Genomic DNA, 18447 nt, shown 5'->3' with positions numbered 1-18447 from the left:
CCCGCAGCCATCCCCCTCCTCTCCCCCGCCCCCTCCCTCCCTCCCTCCCTCCCTCCTCCCCTTTGGGGTGCTCCAGGCAGCCCTATCCGACACTGGAGCGGCTCCTGCTCGCACACGGCAGAAGCAGCTCGGGGTCTCTCCTCAGCCCCTTGGCCATGGCCGCGGAGCCGTCAGCGCCCGCACCCCTGCGCTCCTGGGCCCCCAGCTGCTGCCGCCCCAGCCGCCGCAGCCTCTGAGCCGGAGGGGCCGCCGCCGGTCGCCCGCCCGGATCCCGCCCGCGGCGCCGCCGCTGCTCACCATGCTACCTGCGGCCGCCCTGGAGTGGCCGCTAGCTGCTCCCGGACCCCTGGCCCGCGGCTATGTCAGCCACCCTCTCGGAGCTGCCGCAGTAGAGTGCTTGGACAACTTGAAAGTACAATAGTTTGGTTTCCTTCCCCGTGCACCCGCCCCGCTTCGATTGCCACCACATCACGCCTGTCGGATCTGAGTGGAGAAGTTGCCCCGCTGCTTGAGTTTCTCTCTCTATACGCCTAACACCTACATATATTTTTAAAACATTAAATATAATTAGCAATCAAAAGAAAAAGGAGAAAAGGAAGGGAAACATTACTGGGTTACTATGCACTTGCGACTGATTTCTTGGTTTTTTATCATTTTGAACTTTATGGAATACATCGGCAGCCAAAACGCCTCCCGGGGAAGGCGCCAGCGAAGAAGTAAGTGCAGGGGGTTCGCGTTTGCTCCCTCCCGCCGCGCTCACCTGTCGGGTCGCTTCGCCTGTCTGCTCGGAGTCTAATCCGCGCGGCAGCCGTCCCCCCGCCCTGCACCCCACGCCTCCCGGAGGAGGTAACAGTGTGGGTTTTCGGGGGGACGGGAGGCGCCTCTCCCGCCCCATTCTGTCTGCATCCTCGCGGGTGCCCGAAAAGGGCAGACAGGACGCCGAGGTGACTCCCGCGCCCTGGGACCTTCAGGTTCGAGGGCAAGTTGGCTCTTTGGTGAACTCTCTGTAGGGATGCGTGCCTTCCTCCTTTCGGCAGGGTTCTTCAGCCCCAGGGAGCCCGGCCCGGGGGATGCTGCTGACCGCTGAGTAGACGCCAGGCAGGCGCGGCGGCGGCGCCCGCTCCCCTCGCGTGGCCCGCAGCCCCTCGGCGGGGACGGCCCGGGCGCGAGCGAACCAGCGCCTGCGCGGCCGACAGCCCCCGACCCGCGCCAGGGGGCGGCGGGGCGCTCCGGGGCCGACCGGGCGCGTGTCCGCGCGTTTCCCCAGCGCCCATCGTCGGATGTGCCGGGTTTCCAGTAAACTCTCTGGCCTCTCACACGTGAGCACCTTTACCACCTCAGGCCCTTTCAGGTGGGTCCCCTGGGGCAAGCACATCCTGAGGGTAGGCTTCAGCCTACAGGATCATGCTCGTCTCCTCGCTGCCCCCAATGACTCCTGGTTCTCAGAAGGTTTGCTGGTGAAGGCTTCTTAAGCCAGTGCTCTAGCTGGGCTTAACCGGGCACCCGGGGTTGGTCTGCCTGAAAAGTGGCGCCTTCCAGGGATGAGGGGACACATGCGAGGGTGGCGCCTCTCCCTACTTCAGGGAACCCGGTGCTCTCGCCGCACTGGCGTCTGTCCCTGCTCAGGCAGCCCCTTGGCAGGTCGTCTTGCCGGGGACAGCGCTCGCTCCAGCTATGAGGGTTCTGATGGGGGGCGGGGGAGAAAGCCCCCCGGGAGCTTCTCCCACTCCCCCGGCCGGCAGAACCCTTTCCCTGCGCCGGGACCGCGAAGCCTCGCGGCAGGCACGGGCGCAGCGCAGGGGGCACACCACCAGCTTGTGTGAGATGGAGATTTAGTAATCGCTTCTCGGCCGCTGTTCGTCTCTGCCCTGCCCTGGGCGTGAGGGTCCCCTGAAAGCTCCCTTTGTACCTCTCGCCCCGGACAGACAAGGTTTGATTCACCTGAAAATTGCCTTTTAAAAACGAGGCAGGGCCCGAGCGCCAGGGGCTCCGGCCGGGCCTCACGGTCTCCAGGCTCGCGTAGCGGGGGGTAGGACGGCCTAAGCTAAACACGTCAAGGCGTCCGATTTATTATTCTTGGCCTCTGCATGGTTTGTATTCTCCATCACTCTCCACCCACTCTTTCGCTGGGGCCCTGCGGCCAGGGGTTCCAGCAGTGTCCTCGCGCCTACCGGTGCCCACCTCTCCTGCTCGCGAGCAGGGCCTGGGGAACTGAGTCGGCAGGGAAAGGGAGGCCAGGCAGAAGCGCAACCTCCTGCTTCACTCGGCTCTTCCAGCCCGTGGCCACACGCCGCCTACTGCTTCCCCCACCCGTCACCCTGCTTGGGATTCCAGGCCCCGAGCCGGAAGCTAGCGGCTTGTGGTCAGAGCGGCACGAAAGACTCGATTTGCAATTCTGGGGCCCTGCTTCTAAAGGAAGGTGCCCGAAAGAACGTTTAATGTCCGGTGCTTCCCTGCTGCCCCAGCGGGAACCGCGGTGCGGGCAGTGGGCGCGCGACGCTGTCCCAGGGCTGCTGGAGGAAGCAGCCGGATGCACCTCTAGGCTTGGGCTTGGTAGGGATCGCAGTCAAAAGCAAATAGCTTTTCGACCTGTCTTAGCCGTCTCAAGACCAAGTCAAAGGCGCCCTCTTGTTGTGATGTGGAGATGAGGGAGGGGATGGGTGGAATTGGGTTGAAATAATTATTCTGTGGAAGTGGGGCTGCGAGAGAGCTGCTGCCAGGGATGGATGCTCTTTGCTCTCTCGCGTTTGAGTCTGCGTTTGCGGCTTGGTTTGCTGGTGCAATCCTAGGTGAGGGGCGACCCCTTGCGTCCTCCGAGAAGACAGCCCAGACGCACTTGGCAGGTGCAGCCCGGCGTTTTGGAGAATGGGGAATGGAAGGAGGGTGAGGAGAGATCTCGTTAATTGTCCAGAAACTCAAACTCAAACGGCAGATGCACAAACCCATATGGATCATTTAACAATAAACACAATCTTTGGAAACCTCTGAAATAAAGGAACTAGGGACTTGGAAAATTTTTAAACAAAAATGAGATCATGGTCGAAGGGAAAGAGTCCATCTTTCCTACTTTTTTCCTTCAAGAAGTAACTAAGGTGGGTGAATATTTAAAAGTATCCCTTTGACCTGTAGATAAATAACTTCACTTCCCTAAACCTTTAAAGCCATCGCTAAGCAAAGTATTATGCAAGGTAGAAAATTAAGGTGTCAATAAATTTTCAAAGCTGTTTTTTAATGTCTTAGTGAAATTTCTTGCAAAAAAAAAAAAGTGAGAGAGAGAGAGATTCATTTGCATTGTTAAACATGTCAGGTGAAAAGAATCATGGCTTATCCTCAGATAAAGCAGGTAAAGCCCTATGCTATTCTCCTGTTTCTCTAAACAACTCAAATTCCATTTGTTGCTACTGTTTCAAACTAGTGATCTTGTTTCACCATATAAAAGAAGCAACGTTTTAGACAGAAGTCCTGTACTTTAAAAAATATCTATAGAGTCCTGGATGAGTAAATACACGGTAATTTTTTTCTATTTGGATTTATATACAGCTCCTAGAAATAACAAAATTGAATTTATTTTATTCAAGATAAAAATTAAATTAAATTCTTATTTTTTTAAAAAAGCCCCAACCAGTAACGTTTTCAGAGGTAAGCCCTAGCTTTAAGTATAGAATGCTAGATCAAGGATCCTGAACTCAGCTTTGGACTCATTTCAGGCTTCGCTTTGTAGCTTGGTCAGCCAGCCTCTGAATTCCAAGTTACTGGCTAATAAATGGGAAGGTCATATTTGCCATAGTATTAATAATGTTAGTAATAATAACCAAAATACCTTACAATTTCACTGCATTTTCAGTTATATTATTTCACCTGGGCCCCTAAATCAACCCTTGAAATATAGAGGTGTGTATTAATATTCCCATTTTATAGTAAAGAGAAATAAAAGCTAGGTAACCTATACAAAGCCATAGAGTTAATAAGAGAAACTTGCCTCCTGCCACGAGCCTCATAGTTATTTATACTGTATGCTGATCAATGTTATAGAGAAGATGTCAGGCTTATTGAGTAATAAATTTGACAGTCTTCAGACCATCATTTATACAATATTGTTATCCAATGTTGAGCTGTTTTGGTTGACTGGAAATTTTTCAACTGAGTTTTATATGTATTGTACATTGACAACCAAAGTCAAAAAATTAAATACCTAATTCTAATACTGAAACATGTTAAATGGAATATATTATTGATTAATATTATTTAATTATTCAGAAGACATTATAGGATCATACTGTATCAAAAAACTATCATTAGTAATATCAGATGCCATTGTAGAATCATTTTTACTTGATGCCATCTATTCTTTGAGTTTTAACTGTTTGGATTCCCAATGAACCCATGTTTTTAAAAAGCCTTTCTATGCTTCATAGTTATAAAGCACTTCCATTACACAATCTATGAAATTTTTAAGTCTTTCATAAAAATATCTGGAAAAAGGAGCTAGAATACAAAGGAAATCATTTTAATGGTAATAAAAGTAAAACAAAGATTTGTTAGAATATGCTGATCATTGATCATGAAGGTTTTTCCGATGTTGAGCCATTCTTGAGATTCTAACACACTCTTGGTGATTATATTGCTAATCCTGGAAAATAACAAGTTAACTGATAAAATGATAAAATAACATAATCTTTAATTCTATTATGCATTCTGTGATTTTCTTTTTTTTAAATCATGATGTGGTTTGCATATTGGTTACAAAGCATTTTTCGCACCTGTCTACTTTTTTCACCAGTCTACCTTGTCTTTGAGAGAAACATTGTTTTACAAATGTAGGCATGTACAAAATTTGCCAGATAAAGTATATGCTTCCACATAATGTGATATCTTAATTAATAAAAACCACAATTCAAACTTATAGTCAGTAGTGGCAACATCTAAGTACAAGTAAAATATATTTATTTTTGTGAACTCTAATCATCGTTTCTTAAAATAGCACTTCATTCTATTATTTTATTCTGTCTTTTACTCTTCAATAGAATGATTTTATTAGTAAATATATCTATGAAAGATTTCATTGATAAAATATATGACTAATAGATATATACTGCCTGTTTAGTCCCAAGTTACTCTACATAAAAGTTGAGAATATATAAATATATATGAAACTGATTTAATATCAAGATTTCAACAATCCTTTAAGCATGACATCTGACCAGTATTTTCACATCTAAAAGGATAAGTTTGCTAAATCATTTCTCTATTAAATATTTCCCTGGCATTTAATATTCTGCAAATTAGGTCTCCATGAAACAACTAATGGGAATTACAATGTGTAGAAAAACTTGATTTTCAAGTTATTGTAGGTAAACCCTTGATACACTACTATAAAATGAATTTATTGGTCATCTGATCACTTTTGACAACTTGAAACTGGACAGAGATCTCCAGATTGCTATGAAATGTCAAAAATATTTTCTAGGAAATTCAGTTAAATGGTTAGTCTTTTGTAAGGCAAGAGTTCTTTTAAATCTTATATAATGTTGATAGAATGCTATGTAGAATTGTCAGAACCCTGCATAGAGATAAGACTAAAAGATCCCTCCACAATTAAGAGAATGAATATCAGAATATAAAACTTTTCTAGACATAGTGATTTACTAAATCATCTTTTCCTCTTTATCTCTATCCAAAGGTTTCATTTTGGATGTTGTCCTGACCTCTCGCTTCCCGCTCCCTCACTATTACTCCCCCACCCCTCCTCAAAAAAATCCTTTTCCAACTAGTGAATTCTTGAAATGTCATCAGAGTGGATATTGTGTTTCATGAAATGTAAGAATCAACTCTGGTTACCATTAGGAAAACATCATTCAGTTTTAAGAGCATGGTAAGGATCATGCGAGACAGTGTGTTGCAACTATATGTTTCCCTTGGTTAGCACTGTTTCTCTCCTGGCAGTGCATTGTACACAGACATTATTTCAAGAATGATAATTTGAAGAAGTGTTGAATCATAAATTGTGTAGATTTTGTTTGCCTTGCTTTTGATTTTGAAGAAAAAATGTGGAACACTTCTTTGATTCAAACTTATTTCTCAAAGTTTAAAATGATTGGATTATCTTAAATGATCCATCTCTTGGGCAAACTAGTAAGTTTGACATAGTTTGCAATTATACCTTAACAAATATAGAAAGTATAGAATGTACATCTGAAAAAGATGCTGTCCATTTTTTTCCATTTATTTAATTCAGACCATCAGATCTTTCCACTCAGGGATATTACTAGCATTCTGATTAAGGTAATCATCCCACAATATTAAAAGGAATGGAATGCTCCATTGTCAAAGATTGTGGGGATGTTGAGAGTGCTTCATAGACATTAAGTGCTATTGAATGCTAAGATATCCCATTTTCTGCTTCAAAAGTTTCAACAACATGAAACTTTTAAACAAAATATCTTAAATCTCTTCACATGAACATTTTTAATAGTTTCAAAAATTCATTTTTTAAAAAGTTGCAGGTACCACTTATCTGATAAGAGCATTTCTGTCTTATTTGTAATCTTGGCAATGGACCTAGTTACCATCTGCTGTTACTACAATTCTTCTGAAAATTGTTCTGACAAAATTTAATAGTGCCAAAGAATATGATTTCCAATTAAATATGTATTTGGTAGGTTTTAATTGTCTTTATATTTTATGCAAGAATCTAACCTAGTGTTTGAAACACTGTCTTATTAGTGTACTATCTAATGTTTAAGAATTTGATGAAGAAGAAGAAGCATAAGTTTATGGTCGACAGTGAGACCTGAAAAGGCATCGGGAGAGAATTACCGAAGTAGGTTGGGAAAAGTAGATTGAAAAGTAGAAGACCTGAGTTCCAGATCCTGTCTTGTTACCAATATCTGGATAACCAAAGCAGGTTCATTTACCACATTAGTCTGCAGTTCCTCATCTTTTAAATGAGATTTTTCTGAAATTTAGTAATCCCTATCATCTATTCAACTTTTAACTTTTGGGTGTGAGAACATAAGTCATCATTAGGGAGTTAAAGAGTTATCCTAAATTTAGTTGTCTTATTCAAATAAATTTATCGGATGAAGATTAAGAATGGAATGCAAATAAATGTATACATTCACTTATTATAAGTAAATTCATCATACAAAGATTAACTAATAAGCATTTACCAAAGTAGGTAATGCATAAATTAAAGTATGCCTGTTTAGTTTCCTAGCTACTAAAACAAGTATCATACAACGGTTGGCTTTGACAACTAGAATTTATTGGCTCACAGTTTTGAAGCTAGGAGAAGTCCAAAACTGAGGCATCAGCAAGGCCTTCTTTTCTCCCTGAAGACTGTGGCTTTCTGAGGCTGGCTGCCCATGATCCTTGGTCCTTGACTTTTCTATCACACGGCAATGCATATGGCAGTGTCTTCTTTCTCTTCTGGATTCCGTTGATTTCCCGCTTCTGGCTGTTCCCGACGATTTCTCTCTTCATCTGACTTTCATTTTCTTTATAAAGAACTGCAGTAATACAGATTAAAGCCCAACCCGATTTAGTTGGACCACATCTTAACCAAAGTAACATCTTGAAGCGATCTTATTTACAATGGGTCCACGCTTACCAGAATGTGAATCAAAGCAAGACTGTGTCCAAACTGAGGTATACGATTCAATCCACATCAGTGCCCGATCCTTCCGATTTCATGAGCCCAAGAACACAGCTACTGTATTAATCAGCAAATCCATTGTACAGCAGTGCCATCTTGTCCTTGGGCTTAGCATCATGGGGGCTTGGTTTGGAACACCAGCTAGAGAGATGCTTTGGAGCTCCCCTGCCATGTCAGGCTTTCAGAGGTAAAGAAGAAGCGATTACAATAGCCCGGGTTTAAGGTAGTAAGGCCCTGTGCCGTAACAGCGAGTGATTGAGCAAGACAAATAATTTATATTGACAAATCAGTGAGTCTCGGCAAGTAATTAGCTATGAAAGGAAAAGAGAAATAAGGCCATATTCGGCACTAAACTTCGAGGTATAAGATCTGGGTGAATGGAAGGATGACAGAGACAAACCAAAAGAAAAGTAGGAGAAGCAGACTTGATAGGAACCTTATTTTTCCTTTGAGCTTTGAGGGGCCAGTAGGATATTTAGGAACTTTGAACCAATGTTTTAGAGTATCAGGGGGTGAAGATAAGTACTTAAGAGTCACCCATACAAATGAGATAGTTGAACACAAGATAAAAATCTAGCTGTGCCTTGTTTATTATTATCAAAGTGTTTGCAGTGCTGGTATTGAGAATCATTGTTGCTGGTATCAAAATAAGATTAATTATATTAAGGTATTCAGTCTACTTTAAATAATTTAAGATATCATCCTCAACTGTGGTTTTTTATTTTTATAGCACTCTCTGTATCACAAAAATAGCATTTACTAGTATTGTGAGCTGCGGTAATAAGTTGCCAAATCTTCCAGCTAAAGATCACATTGGAAAGTCTCATCAACTGCAGAACTATGTTACTTTGCCACAGATCATAGGAAACTTGAAAGACCTTATGGCAATGAAAGACAAAGTTTTCCTAAACTGTAAAAATTATTTTTGGTATCATTCCTTTTGGACTAGCATCTACTCATAGCGGTGGCATTCTCCTTTCAAGCAGATTTCTGTATAAGTTGAGCCCACTTAAAATGACGGGATCTCAGGGTGAGATGGAGTTTGAAGGGCTCCAGTCCAGTCAGTCTACACAGTGCATGGGTTATCTCGGGAACACCCAACCCAGTAATTGTCCAGCCTGTGACAGCCATGCCCCAAGCTCTCTTTTTCTCCTCCTGAATATAGGGCTTCTGTATCAGAGGTTATATTTTCCAGTTCCATCTACTATCCTCTGAGTATCTTCTGGGATCTTGGCATGCACATGGAATCTCACTTTAGGATTAGTTTTAGTTACCTTAAAACTTCTTTCTAAAATGAATACACAATAATGCAATGTACCATACTCACTTCCAAAAACTGTCCTAAGAAAACTAGCTGGTAAGCATATTTATAATTATACCCCAATACAAAGCACATTCCTGAGAGCAAGTGGTAGAGCAGCCCCCATTTTATAACCACATAATACAAACCACCACCACACAATATAAAATAACAGAATTTGTGAGCTGCTTATTTTAGAACACTGTTTTCTTAACATAGGCTTGATACATTAGTAAGTAAAAGAGTTGCTAGTTTCTTATTATTAGGTTCTTTCATACAAAGGGAACTCACAGTTATGAATGGCCATCTCAACAGAGGCTATCATATAGGCAGAAGAGCTGGCAGTCACATTTTGCTAATAAGAAAGAGGTAAAATGATATGCCAACGTGTGTGGAAATGCCTCATGTCAAGCAGCACCCTCATAGTCCTCAGAGCCCCTGCTATCTCCATACTCATTTTATCTTAATATACATTTGTATGCATTTGTTAAAGTGTATGTTATAATAATGGCTATTATTTAAATAGTTTTCATGTTTTAATCCCCTGTGAATGCCTGACCCTGTATTTGATGTTTTTGCAAATAGTACCTCCTTTAATCCTCATGACCTCCCTGTCTGGAAGGTGCCAACAGCCCCACTTTAGTTGCTAAGATCTCTCAATGAACAGATGATGGAATGGGATTCCACTCCAGGTCTGACTCCAAAATTGGTTTCTTTCCTTGATTTGTCCACACTACCTCAACTATTGGGATTGGTAGTTGGAGCCATTGTGGGGACATTTTCTCAGACCCCACCTAGTTTTTTCTCTCATTCTCTCTCTTCTTGGCTGATTCTTTCTTTGTCTTCATTTACCAAGTCATGTATATTTCTCAGACATTCACTACCAAAGTTGGTCTGGCTCTCTAGTACTCTCCCACACATCTCTGTCTTTTCTCTACCCTTTTCCTCTCTTTCCTTAAACTGATTGGTGTTTTTTTAACATAAAAAGTTGTTAGGTTTTTTTATAGGAAGCTATGGCATTGCATAGCTTATACAGAATACTCTAAGATTATTCTTCCATGTATGGTGTGCATATCCAAGAGAGGATTAACTTAGGGCTGAGAATGTGAATGAAGTCTATAATTTCATAATTAAATATCAGAATCTTTTTATGTAATTTATAACCACAACAGATATTTCACTAGCTGATTTCTGTCATCCAGAAAAGTTATCTTTATGGCATTTCATAAAATTTTTATTTATATTACTTTTACCGTGAGTATTAACAATAACTTTCACTCTGAATTCTTGCTTTTGGGCCTTGGTACAGTCGTTCACAGCCCTGAGTTCATCTTACAATCACTTGGGGATCTTTTAAAAAATACAGATGCCCAGAACTCACCCTGAGCTAAATGAAATAGAATATCTGGGAAGGGGCCTGGACCTCTGTATTTTTAAAACGAGTCCTGATGATTCCAGTGAGTGGTCAAGATTGAGAACTCTTGTAAGACCTTTAGCTCAAGAACAACTATTGCAGCTGAACAACTGTTGAAAACAATGATGGTTTCACAAGGGTTAGACAGACAGAATAGGCTTGTCAGGAGTGTGATAAGAGATGAGAAAAATGCCATTTGAACAAACAGTAGTCTAAAATATAAAGCAATTTGATAGCATAGAGTTGTTTATCAACAGAGTACTGTTAAACATGTGGCACTGACTAGTATAGACAAGACTATCTGATAGAGACTTGTCTTAATCCAGGAGCCCAAGAAAAGAGAGCAAAGTGCACACAGAAGGACATGATAGAGAGTTTAACAGATACTGGCTTTACAAAATAAGAACATCACTTCCAGGAGAGGGGCAAATTATGGATGAGTGTGCTTGCCTCTGAATTAGACTATGAGTGAATGAGGGAGTGAATAGGACAATGGGTGAAGAATGAGGTATTAGCTATACCCCTAAAAAACTTCAAGCTACTTAAAGATAAACAACTGTTTTTCATCTCTTACCAGATGGCTGGTAACATTCCACAGAGTCCCCTTGTTTTCTAGGAAAAACAAAATGGTTAGGAAACTGCCTAACAAGAAATAATTGTCCCTTTTATAGTTTCTACAATTTCTGACTAACTCTAGATTGACTCCTGCTGATCAGTAAAGCTACTATAAATAGCATAGTTTTAACTTGATCTTAATGGGTTAAAGTTTTGTGGTTCATTGTTTATTCGTGAGCTTACTGTTTTTACTTCACTTCTAATGTGCTCTTCCTTGGGTGGCTATCTTCATTAAATTTTGTTTATTATTCTTTTCTAGTCCGTGAAGGATTTTCGAACCTTGCCATAAACCAGGGAATGCTCCATGTAAAAGTGAAGTGGAAGTCTGGGCTTCCTGACAGACTTAATTCTGCTTGTTAAGGGGGCTCCTTGGGAGAATTCGGGTTCTAATGAGTCACTAGGCCAAATCCCAATAACCACAATTGCCAGAAGTAATTAGACTGAGGAAAGCCAGGCTCCTTGGAAGGACGGTCATCACAGCACGCTTGATCCATTGCCCCGTGGTCAGACCTAGTTCCTTGTCCCTAAGGGTTGGGAACAATCATGAGTTACAGAGAGCAGGAAATCCACCAGAAAACAAGGCTTTTCTACCAGTTTCGTTTCCTCAATAGTTATTCACTCTACACACACGAGAGATGGAAGGACGCCATCAGGACATCACTGTTCTCATCACTGTCATCTTACAAACCACCTTATCTGACTGCGTGAGTGCACATGCACATACACAGACCTCCTCCAACATTGTTGCAAGTTCTTCTCCTTCCTTCCTGAGTAGATAAAAAGATCCCAAGGAATTTCATCTGAGTCTTTCTAAAAGAGAGTATGACTAGGATAGGAAGTGAAGTTTGGAAGGGATCCTTGTAAACATGTATAGGTAAATATTAGGTATATTTCTGAAGTAATATTTGATACGTTACAGCAGGACAGGACTTCTAAAGCCTCTAAAGCTAAGAAAAGGCCAAGAGCAAAGTCATGGTTTCTTGCATCAGAAGTGATACCATTTAGAGATGTGGTACTATAAATAGCTAAGGAGAAATTCTCAACAACTAAGTAGTGCTCTAATTTTGTATTTTCAAAGTAATAGAAATTAGAAGATTGTTACGTCTTTCAGTTGGAAAATATTCAAATAGCATAAATGTATCTGTGCTTAGTATTCTAAGTGAAAGTTTGCCTTTGAAACTATTGGCATTGCCTGGAGCACCCAGTAAGGATTCTCCATCAGCTGTGTGATGGATTAATTGAACAAAGGTTGGTCACTAGCCTTACGTTTCAAATTCCTTTGTGGTCCAAAATGAGCTTAAGCTACTAGTTCCTTTTGTTTAACCATTTGGAGGGACGATAACCTTCTATTTTAAATTCACAGAGAGGCCTTCTCTGGTGACTGGCCATCTCCAGGTATCATTTGGCAAATAAAATCTAACTTCATGCACTGTGCATACCTAATAGCTATAATGATCTGCTGTCAATAGGACCAACTTAATGGAACAATGTATCTGCTATTCTTTGGTCTTAAATTCGACAGTGAGTTGATCTAGAATAGACTAATCCTAATTCTTAGAAATTTAGCAGCAAAATTATGACCTGTGTTTACTTGTCACTGCCTTCAGATGGCATCTAGTTCCTACCATTGAATGCAAAAGATATAGACAAATGTTGCTTAGTCACAAACCAAATGAGCACGTGTTAAATAGCTGAATATTTATTTCTTACAGAATGAAGCTTGTTTTTCAATTTATGACCAATTTGTTGATCTGGACTCTAAAAGGACCCTAATATTATTTGTTTGATAATGAGAAACAAGACCCAAAGATGCTATCCTTAGCCCCTCTGATCAGAATTTATCCATTCATTTCATGCCATCTTCAAGATAGTAACTCTTGGTCCCCTCCACAAAGACTGAATGTAATTTAAAAGGGGCAGTCCTCTCCTACAGCACATTTCAAAGACATCCAGACAACTTTCCACTTTGTCCAGAACTTGATGTAGCTCCATGCTTTTAACATAGACCAGTGGGATTCCTTTGGAAGCCAATCAGGTTGGTGGAGGAGATGCATACTTGGCCAGAGCATAACCAGTAAGATTTGCCATCACACCCAGCACTGAGCCTCAATGACCCAGACCCTGATTCATGTATTTTTCAGACCTGTGAGAATCATGTTTCCATACCCCAAAGTTTAATTACTAATGTAACAAAGTAAGAGAAACTCCAGACCATTTCAGGCCACTGCTACCGTCTTTATCACCCATGTGGGACATCCCACTAACATTCTAAGAGTTTATTATGGTCTGTTTGCATCTGAACTTAATCTAATGTTCATGTTCTAAGTGGAAAGCTAACAATCCCAGAAACTTTTATGTAATGGTTTTTAGCCTAACTTCTTAACTCACAGGCTGAAGGGCAGAAGTGCTTTAGTTCATCAGATAAGAATACATGTCAATTGAAAACTGTCAAGTTTTTCTAGTGCAGGATATTTCCTCCACCCTTCCTAGCCCCAAAGCACTTCCTCATCCACTCCCCAAATTTTAAACCACTTCTAAGATGAGTTGAACAGTCTTAATCTTGGAATCGTCCAAAGAAAAAACAAACACACAGACAGCTGAGTTAATTTATAAAACACTGCTGCATTTATCTTGGCATTTATCTTGGCAGATTTCGGCTCTCCCCGCACTAACTCTTACAGGCTGACTCTCACTCAGCAACTCAGGGAAGAAACAAGTCATTTCTATATATTAAGTGCCTTGAAGGCCATTGCAGAGAATACATTTGGCATTTCTTCACATTTCTTCCACAAGTTTTTTCCTCAAATGCAATTATTTACTGGGTCTCTGAAGCCTAAATAATCCCTTTACTTTTAAATGGAGAGTCATTTTTACAAGTGCAATAAACTAAAGTGGCTGATCAAATACTTTACTTGAATTGAACACTGAAGTACCTTTTGTTAATGCAAACCTTCATATTCTAGCAGAGAGCTCCTGAACTTCTAGGCCTGCTTACAAATATATGACCAGGAATCTCCCCTCCCCTACGTCAGGCCTCTGCTCCTGTGCGTATGCCAGTAATTTTGCAGGATTCATTCTGACAACGGTTCTGGTGTGAACATTTACAGAAATCCTTTCCATTAGAGATTAAACAAAGTGTAAGTATCTGTTTCTAAATGATAGATCTTATTAGTGTTTGCAGCAGCAGGACTGATGCTATCTGATACATAGATTATAATACTATATACCAGAGGAAAAAAAATGGAAAAAGAATCAAGAGAAGAATTAGAATGAACTGTAATCCAAACTGCAAAATATTATAACAACTTATCCCTATAGAGATTACTCTTTAATGTGCACAGAATGTAGGAGAAATTAGTTCATTTAAATTGAAAATAGTGAAATTTTGCTATTGGGATTTTAATGGTTTAAAAAAAAGAGGGGTAATTACAGATCTTCTTATCAAGCCAATTCAAATGCAGTTCTTAGCTATTTTTCCATATTCCCACTAAAATTAAGTAACTTATCTGAGATCCTCTCTGCTGTAAGCTCTGGTTTCTGTATTGTTATTCAAGAAATGATAAAAGGGATATAGCTGGGCTTTAATGCTTAAAATAAATATCAGTTGTTTTATTAGGGTGGTATCCCCTAGGCAATCAAGCAAGCCTCAAGGGATGGGGGAGCTGACTAATGTTCCACTTTGCGCTTTCCTGTTTACACAGAATTTTCAAGTGTTTATTGCATATTAGAGGATTGCACAGCTAAATAATTTAAAGCATCAGAGACTTCATTGACTGGATTTCAAATTAATTCTACAGTATTAATGATTCCTGTGATACTTGACTGGAAATGTGTGCAGTTTTTGTAAATTAGTCCCAACTTCCCTCCATGCATTAAAGCCTACACTAATATAAAAAACCATGCATCTTAATTCAGTTTCTTTATTGAAAAATCACAATCTAAAGTTTCTCCTTAGTATTTGAAGATATATCTTCTTTATAGGAATATCTTAGGATTTTTTTTCCTGTGAAAAAATAGGTTGAGAAAAAAGATGCTATGTAAACAATGTCAATGAAACATCTGTAATGTGATTTTATGCCTCCTGGTTTTGCTTCAAACACATAATGACAATCATTCTTGGCTGAATCTACAATGGAATCCCACTTTAATCCTGAATTTGTTCATGATTGAGCAAAGAAAATAATAAAAAGGGATTTATGAGGCATGGAATGGAAACTTCGCTACAGTAGAATCACATCTTTCTAATTGCCTTCTTAGAATCCAGAACTTCTTGGATTTGAACTATAGTGAGAAATTCCACATTAGGAGGTAGGTAATTTGATGCATAATTCATAATCTATTGTATCATCTTATACAAAACATTCAGTCTGAGAATCAGTTGCATCAACTATAAATAGGGCTCATAATCTTTCACTTATCTAAAAGCAGAGAAATTATATGGAAGACTCTCCAACAAAAAGATCAAGGAACTTTCCCTCTTCCATCTTGCAGCAGGCTCTAACATTAGTTTTCTGTTACAACTTGAAGAAGATGGAGTTAGAGTTTGAATTTAAAAATACATTTCTCTTTGTATTTTCATGGAATTTTGTAAACCATATTTGTAAAAAGGTAACAAATGAAAAAGAAATATTGTTGGGGAGAAAATATGGGAAAATTGAACAAACCTAGCCCCAACTAAAACAGCTTAAATTAATTCATTCATCCAACAGCTATTTATTGAGCATTTATTATGTGCTGGGATTACAAGAATGAGCAAAACATACATGGAACCTGTTCTTGTAGTCTTTCATAGTGATTAAGGAAAGACTGTATGAAGTCAGGAATTGAAAAACAATATTCAGCTAAAAATAAAATTATAACTCTTTGATGCCCTTTCTGAGCTGTATGGTGTTTCCTTTTTAGACTTGTTTAAAGAGCATTGGAAATTAATTCAATAGTTCACAAATGAGCTTAACACACAACCAGATATTTCTTTAGAAAACAGGGGTAGTAAACAGTATGTGGGAATGAAGCAGGGAGGTGAGTGGAAGATCAGCTGAAAACACTGGATTTATTAGGCTTCCTGGTATTTTCTTGTCTTAAAATTTATGAACGATGAATAGGAGTCATTAATACTTAGTATGACATTTGTGACAATCAGAGGACGTCTGCTATGCACACTATAAACATAGACGGCATTGTTAGGTAAAGCTTGTAATGGAATGGCATAGTTTGGCTGCGCTAATTTCCATTTTTGGCACATTGACTAATTTCTATAGTTGAACTTTCACACTAGTTCATTAACTGGAATTACTCTTACCAAACAGACACTAAAATATTGTATGTTTAAAAATAGTGCATTTTTGTCCATCTCTCCAAGGCATTTTTCAAACCTTTTATGGTAACCCTTGACCACTACATGGAACATACAATCCAATCTGCTTAAAGCACCAGTTTGGCAAACCTGTCAACAAGTTACTTGGATTTCTTATGTAAGTCTGCTGATGACCCTTTCGCAACATTAGTTGATACCTCTTGTGCCAGTTTGAATGCATTATGTCCCTCCAAATGCCATTATCTTTGATGTAATCTTGTGTGGGCAGATGTATCAGTTTTGATTAGATTGTGATTCTTTCAGTGTTTCCATGGAGATGTGCCCCACCCAACTGTGGGTGATGACTCTGATTGGATAATTTCCATGGAAGTGTTGCCCCACCCTTTCAGGGTGGGTCTGAGTTAAATTACTGGAGCACTATATAAGCTCAGACAGAAGGAGCAAGCTTGCTACAGCCAAGAGGGACACTTTGAAGAATGCACTGGAACTGAGAAAGGAGCTTCAGATTACAGAGACATTTTGGAGATGGCCTTTGAAAGCAGACTTTTGTTCTGGAGAAGCTAAGAGAGGACAAACGCCCCAAGAGCAACTAAGAGTGACATTTTTGAGGAGCTGAAGCCTAGAAAGAATGTCCTGGGAGAAAGCTATTTTGAAACCAGAACTTGGAGCCAACACCAGCCACGTGCCCTCCCAGCTAACAGAGGACTTCTGGACACCATTGGCCATCCTCCAGTGAAGGTACCCAATTGCTGATGTGTTACCTTGGACACTTTATGGCCTTTAGACTGTAACTGTGTAACCAAATAAACCCCCTTTTATAAAAGCCAATCCATCTCTGGTGTTTTGCATTCCAGCAGCATTAGCAAATAGAACACCTCTAAAGATGTCAGTTGCAAAAATTCAGTCTCGAAAACAATGTGACTCCATTCTTTTTTGTGTGTTACTATTAACTTGTGAAGTGTTCTACAGAGGAGAGGAAAAGCAATTGTCAGTTATTTTTACGTGTTATTTCATGAAACCCTCACAACAAGTTCAGGATATAGATATCGTTGATCCATTTATAAATGAAGAAACTGAGTCCCAAAATGATTAAGGGGCATATCAAAATGACAGACAGAAATGATCAGATCTTCTGACTGAAAGCACAGCTTTCCCTATAACATTCTGCTTCTCATTAAGTCTGTTAATGGAGAATGCCAGAGGACCACAAAAGGAGGGAGAGTTCTTTTTATTCTGCACCTGAGATGGAACTATTAATATCCCATTAGACAAGAAGTGAGGGTGAGAGAGTAAAGCTAGCTAATTGACAGACATGGTTACTCTGGGAGTGCAGAGAAGTGTTTAAACTGTGTTGAAGCTGGGGCCTGATAAGATCACAACATTGTTCTTGAAAGATAGCTCTGATTGCTGAATGCTAACAGTAGTGGTGGTAGGAAATGGGAAGTTGTGAGGGGCTCCATTGAAAAGGTGGAATACTAGGAAAGGGTGATTGGAGACAGGATGAGGAGGGCTTCTAGACTTCTAGCTTTAGCAACTGAATGGTGCCATTTACCGAGATAGAAACTACTAGAGAAAGCACGTGTCTGTTGGGTGTGTTTTAACAGCTAGGGAATTTTTTGGAAACCATGAATGCAGCATAACCCCCTCATATTACTGAAGAGGAAACAGAGAGGCCAGAGAGGTAAATGGTTTGTCCAAAGTCACACAGCTGGTTTGCGGTGCGCCTAAACTAGAAACTAGACCCCTGCAGGCATTCTGCAGATGGTTCCAAGAACTGGTGGTCCAGAGAAGCACTCTCTGGATCTTTTAGCAATCAGATATCTTCTTTGTTTAATTATGGGTCTTTTCAAAGAGATTATCTGTTCACTGGCTGAGGATTTATTTCACAATCTCTTGTTTCCTTACTCCAAGAGATACCAAATCTTAAAAAGTTACAATAGAATGTGGCTAAAATGGGACATTTTAGGTTGTAAACATGTTACAAGAATAAAAATTTAAAAAAAAAGAAAACATAAGACTGTACAATGCAAGCAGTGAACTCTAATGTAAACTACAGACTATAGTTAGTAGTACAATTATAATAATATTGTCTCATTGGTTGTAATAAAGTTACCATATAAATGCAGTGTTGATGATAGGGAAAACTGCAT

The 18447-nt window shown here is 40.3% G+C and overlaps 1 protein-coding gene across 1 annotated transcript in view; it reads left to right on the top strand.

Annotated features, from left to right (window-relative positions):
• Nucleotides 1-593: 593 nt before the first annotated feature.
• The window catches only part of RSPO3 (R-spondin 3), an 82123-nt gene continuing 64269 nt past the window's right edge, over nucleotides 594-18447 (top strand). The window contains exon 1 of the mRNA XM_037843675.1: nucleotides 594-716. Within this exon, the coding sequence (XP_037699603.1) occupies nucleotides 620-716 (97 nt within the window). The 5' untranslated portion in view covers nucleotides 594-619. The remainder of the gene's footprint in view (nucleotides 717-18447) is intronic.

This window comes from Choloepus didactylus, chromosome 7 (genome assembly GCF_015220235.1).
Source record: "Choloepus didactylus isolate mChoDid1 chromosome 7, mChoDid1.pri, whole genome shotgun sequence".
Lineage (NCBI taxonomy): Eukaryota > Metazoa > Chordata > Mammalia > Pilosa > Megalonychidae > Choloepus > Choloepus didactylus.
Note: the sequence above shows the minus strand (reverse complement) of the source record. Positions and strands in the feature narration are given on the sequence as shown.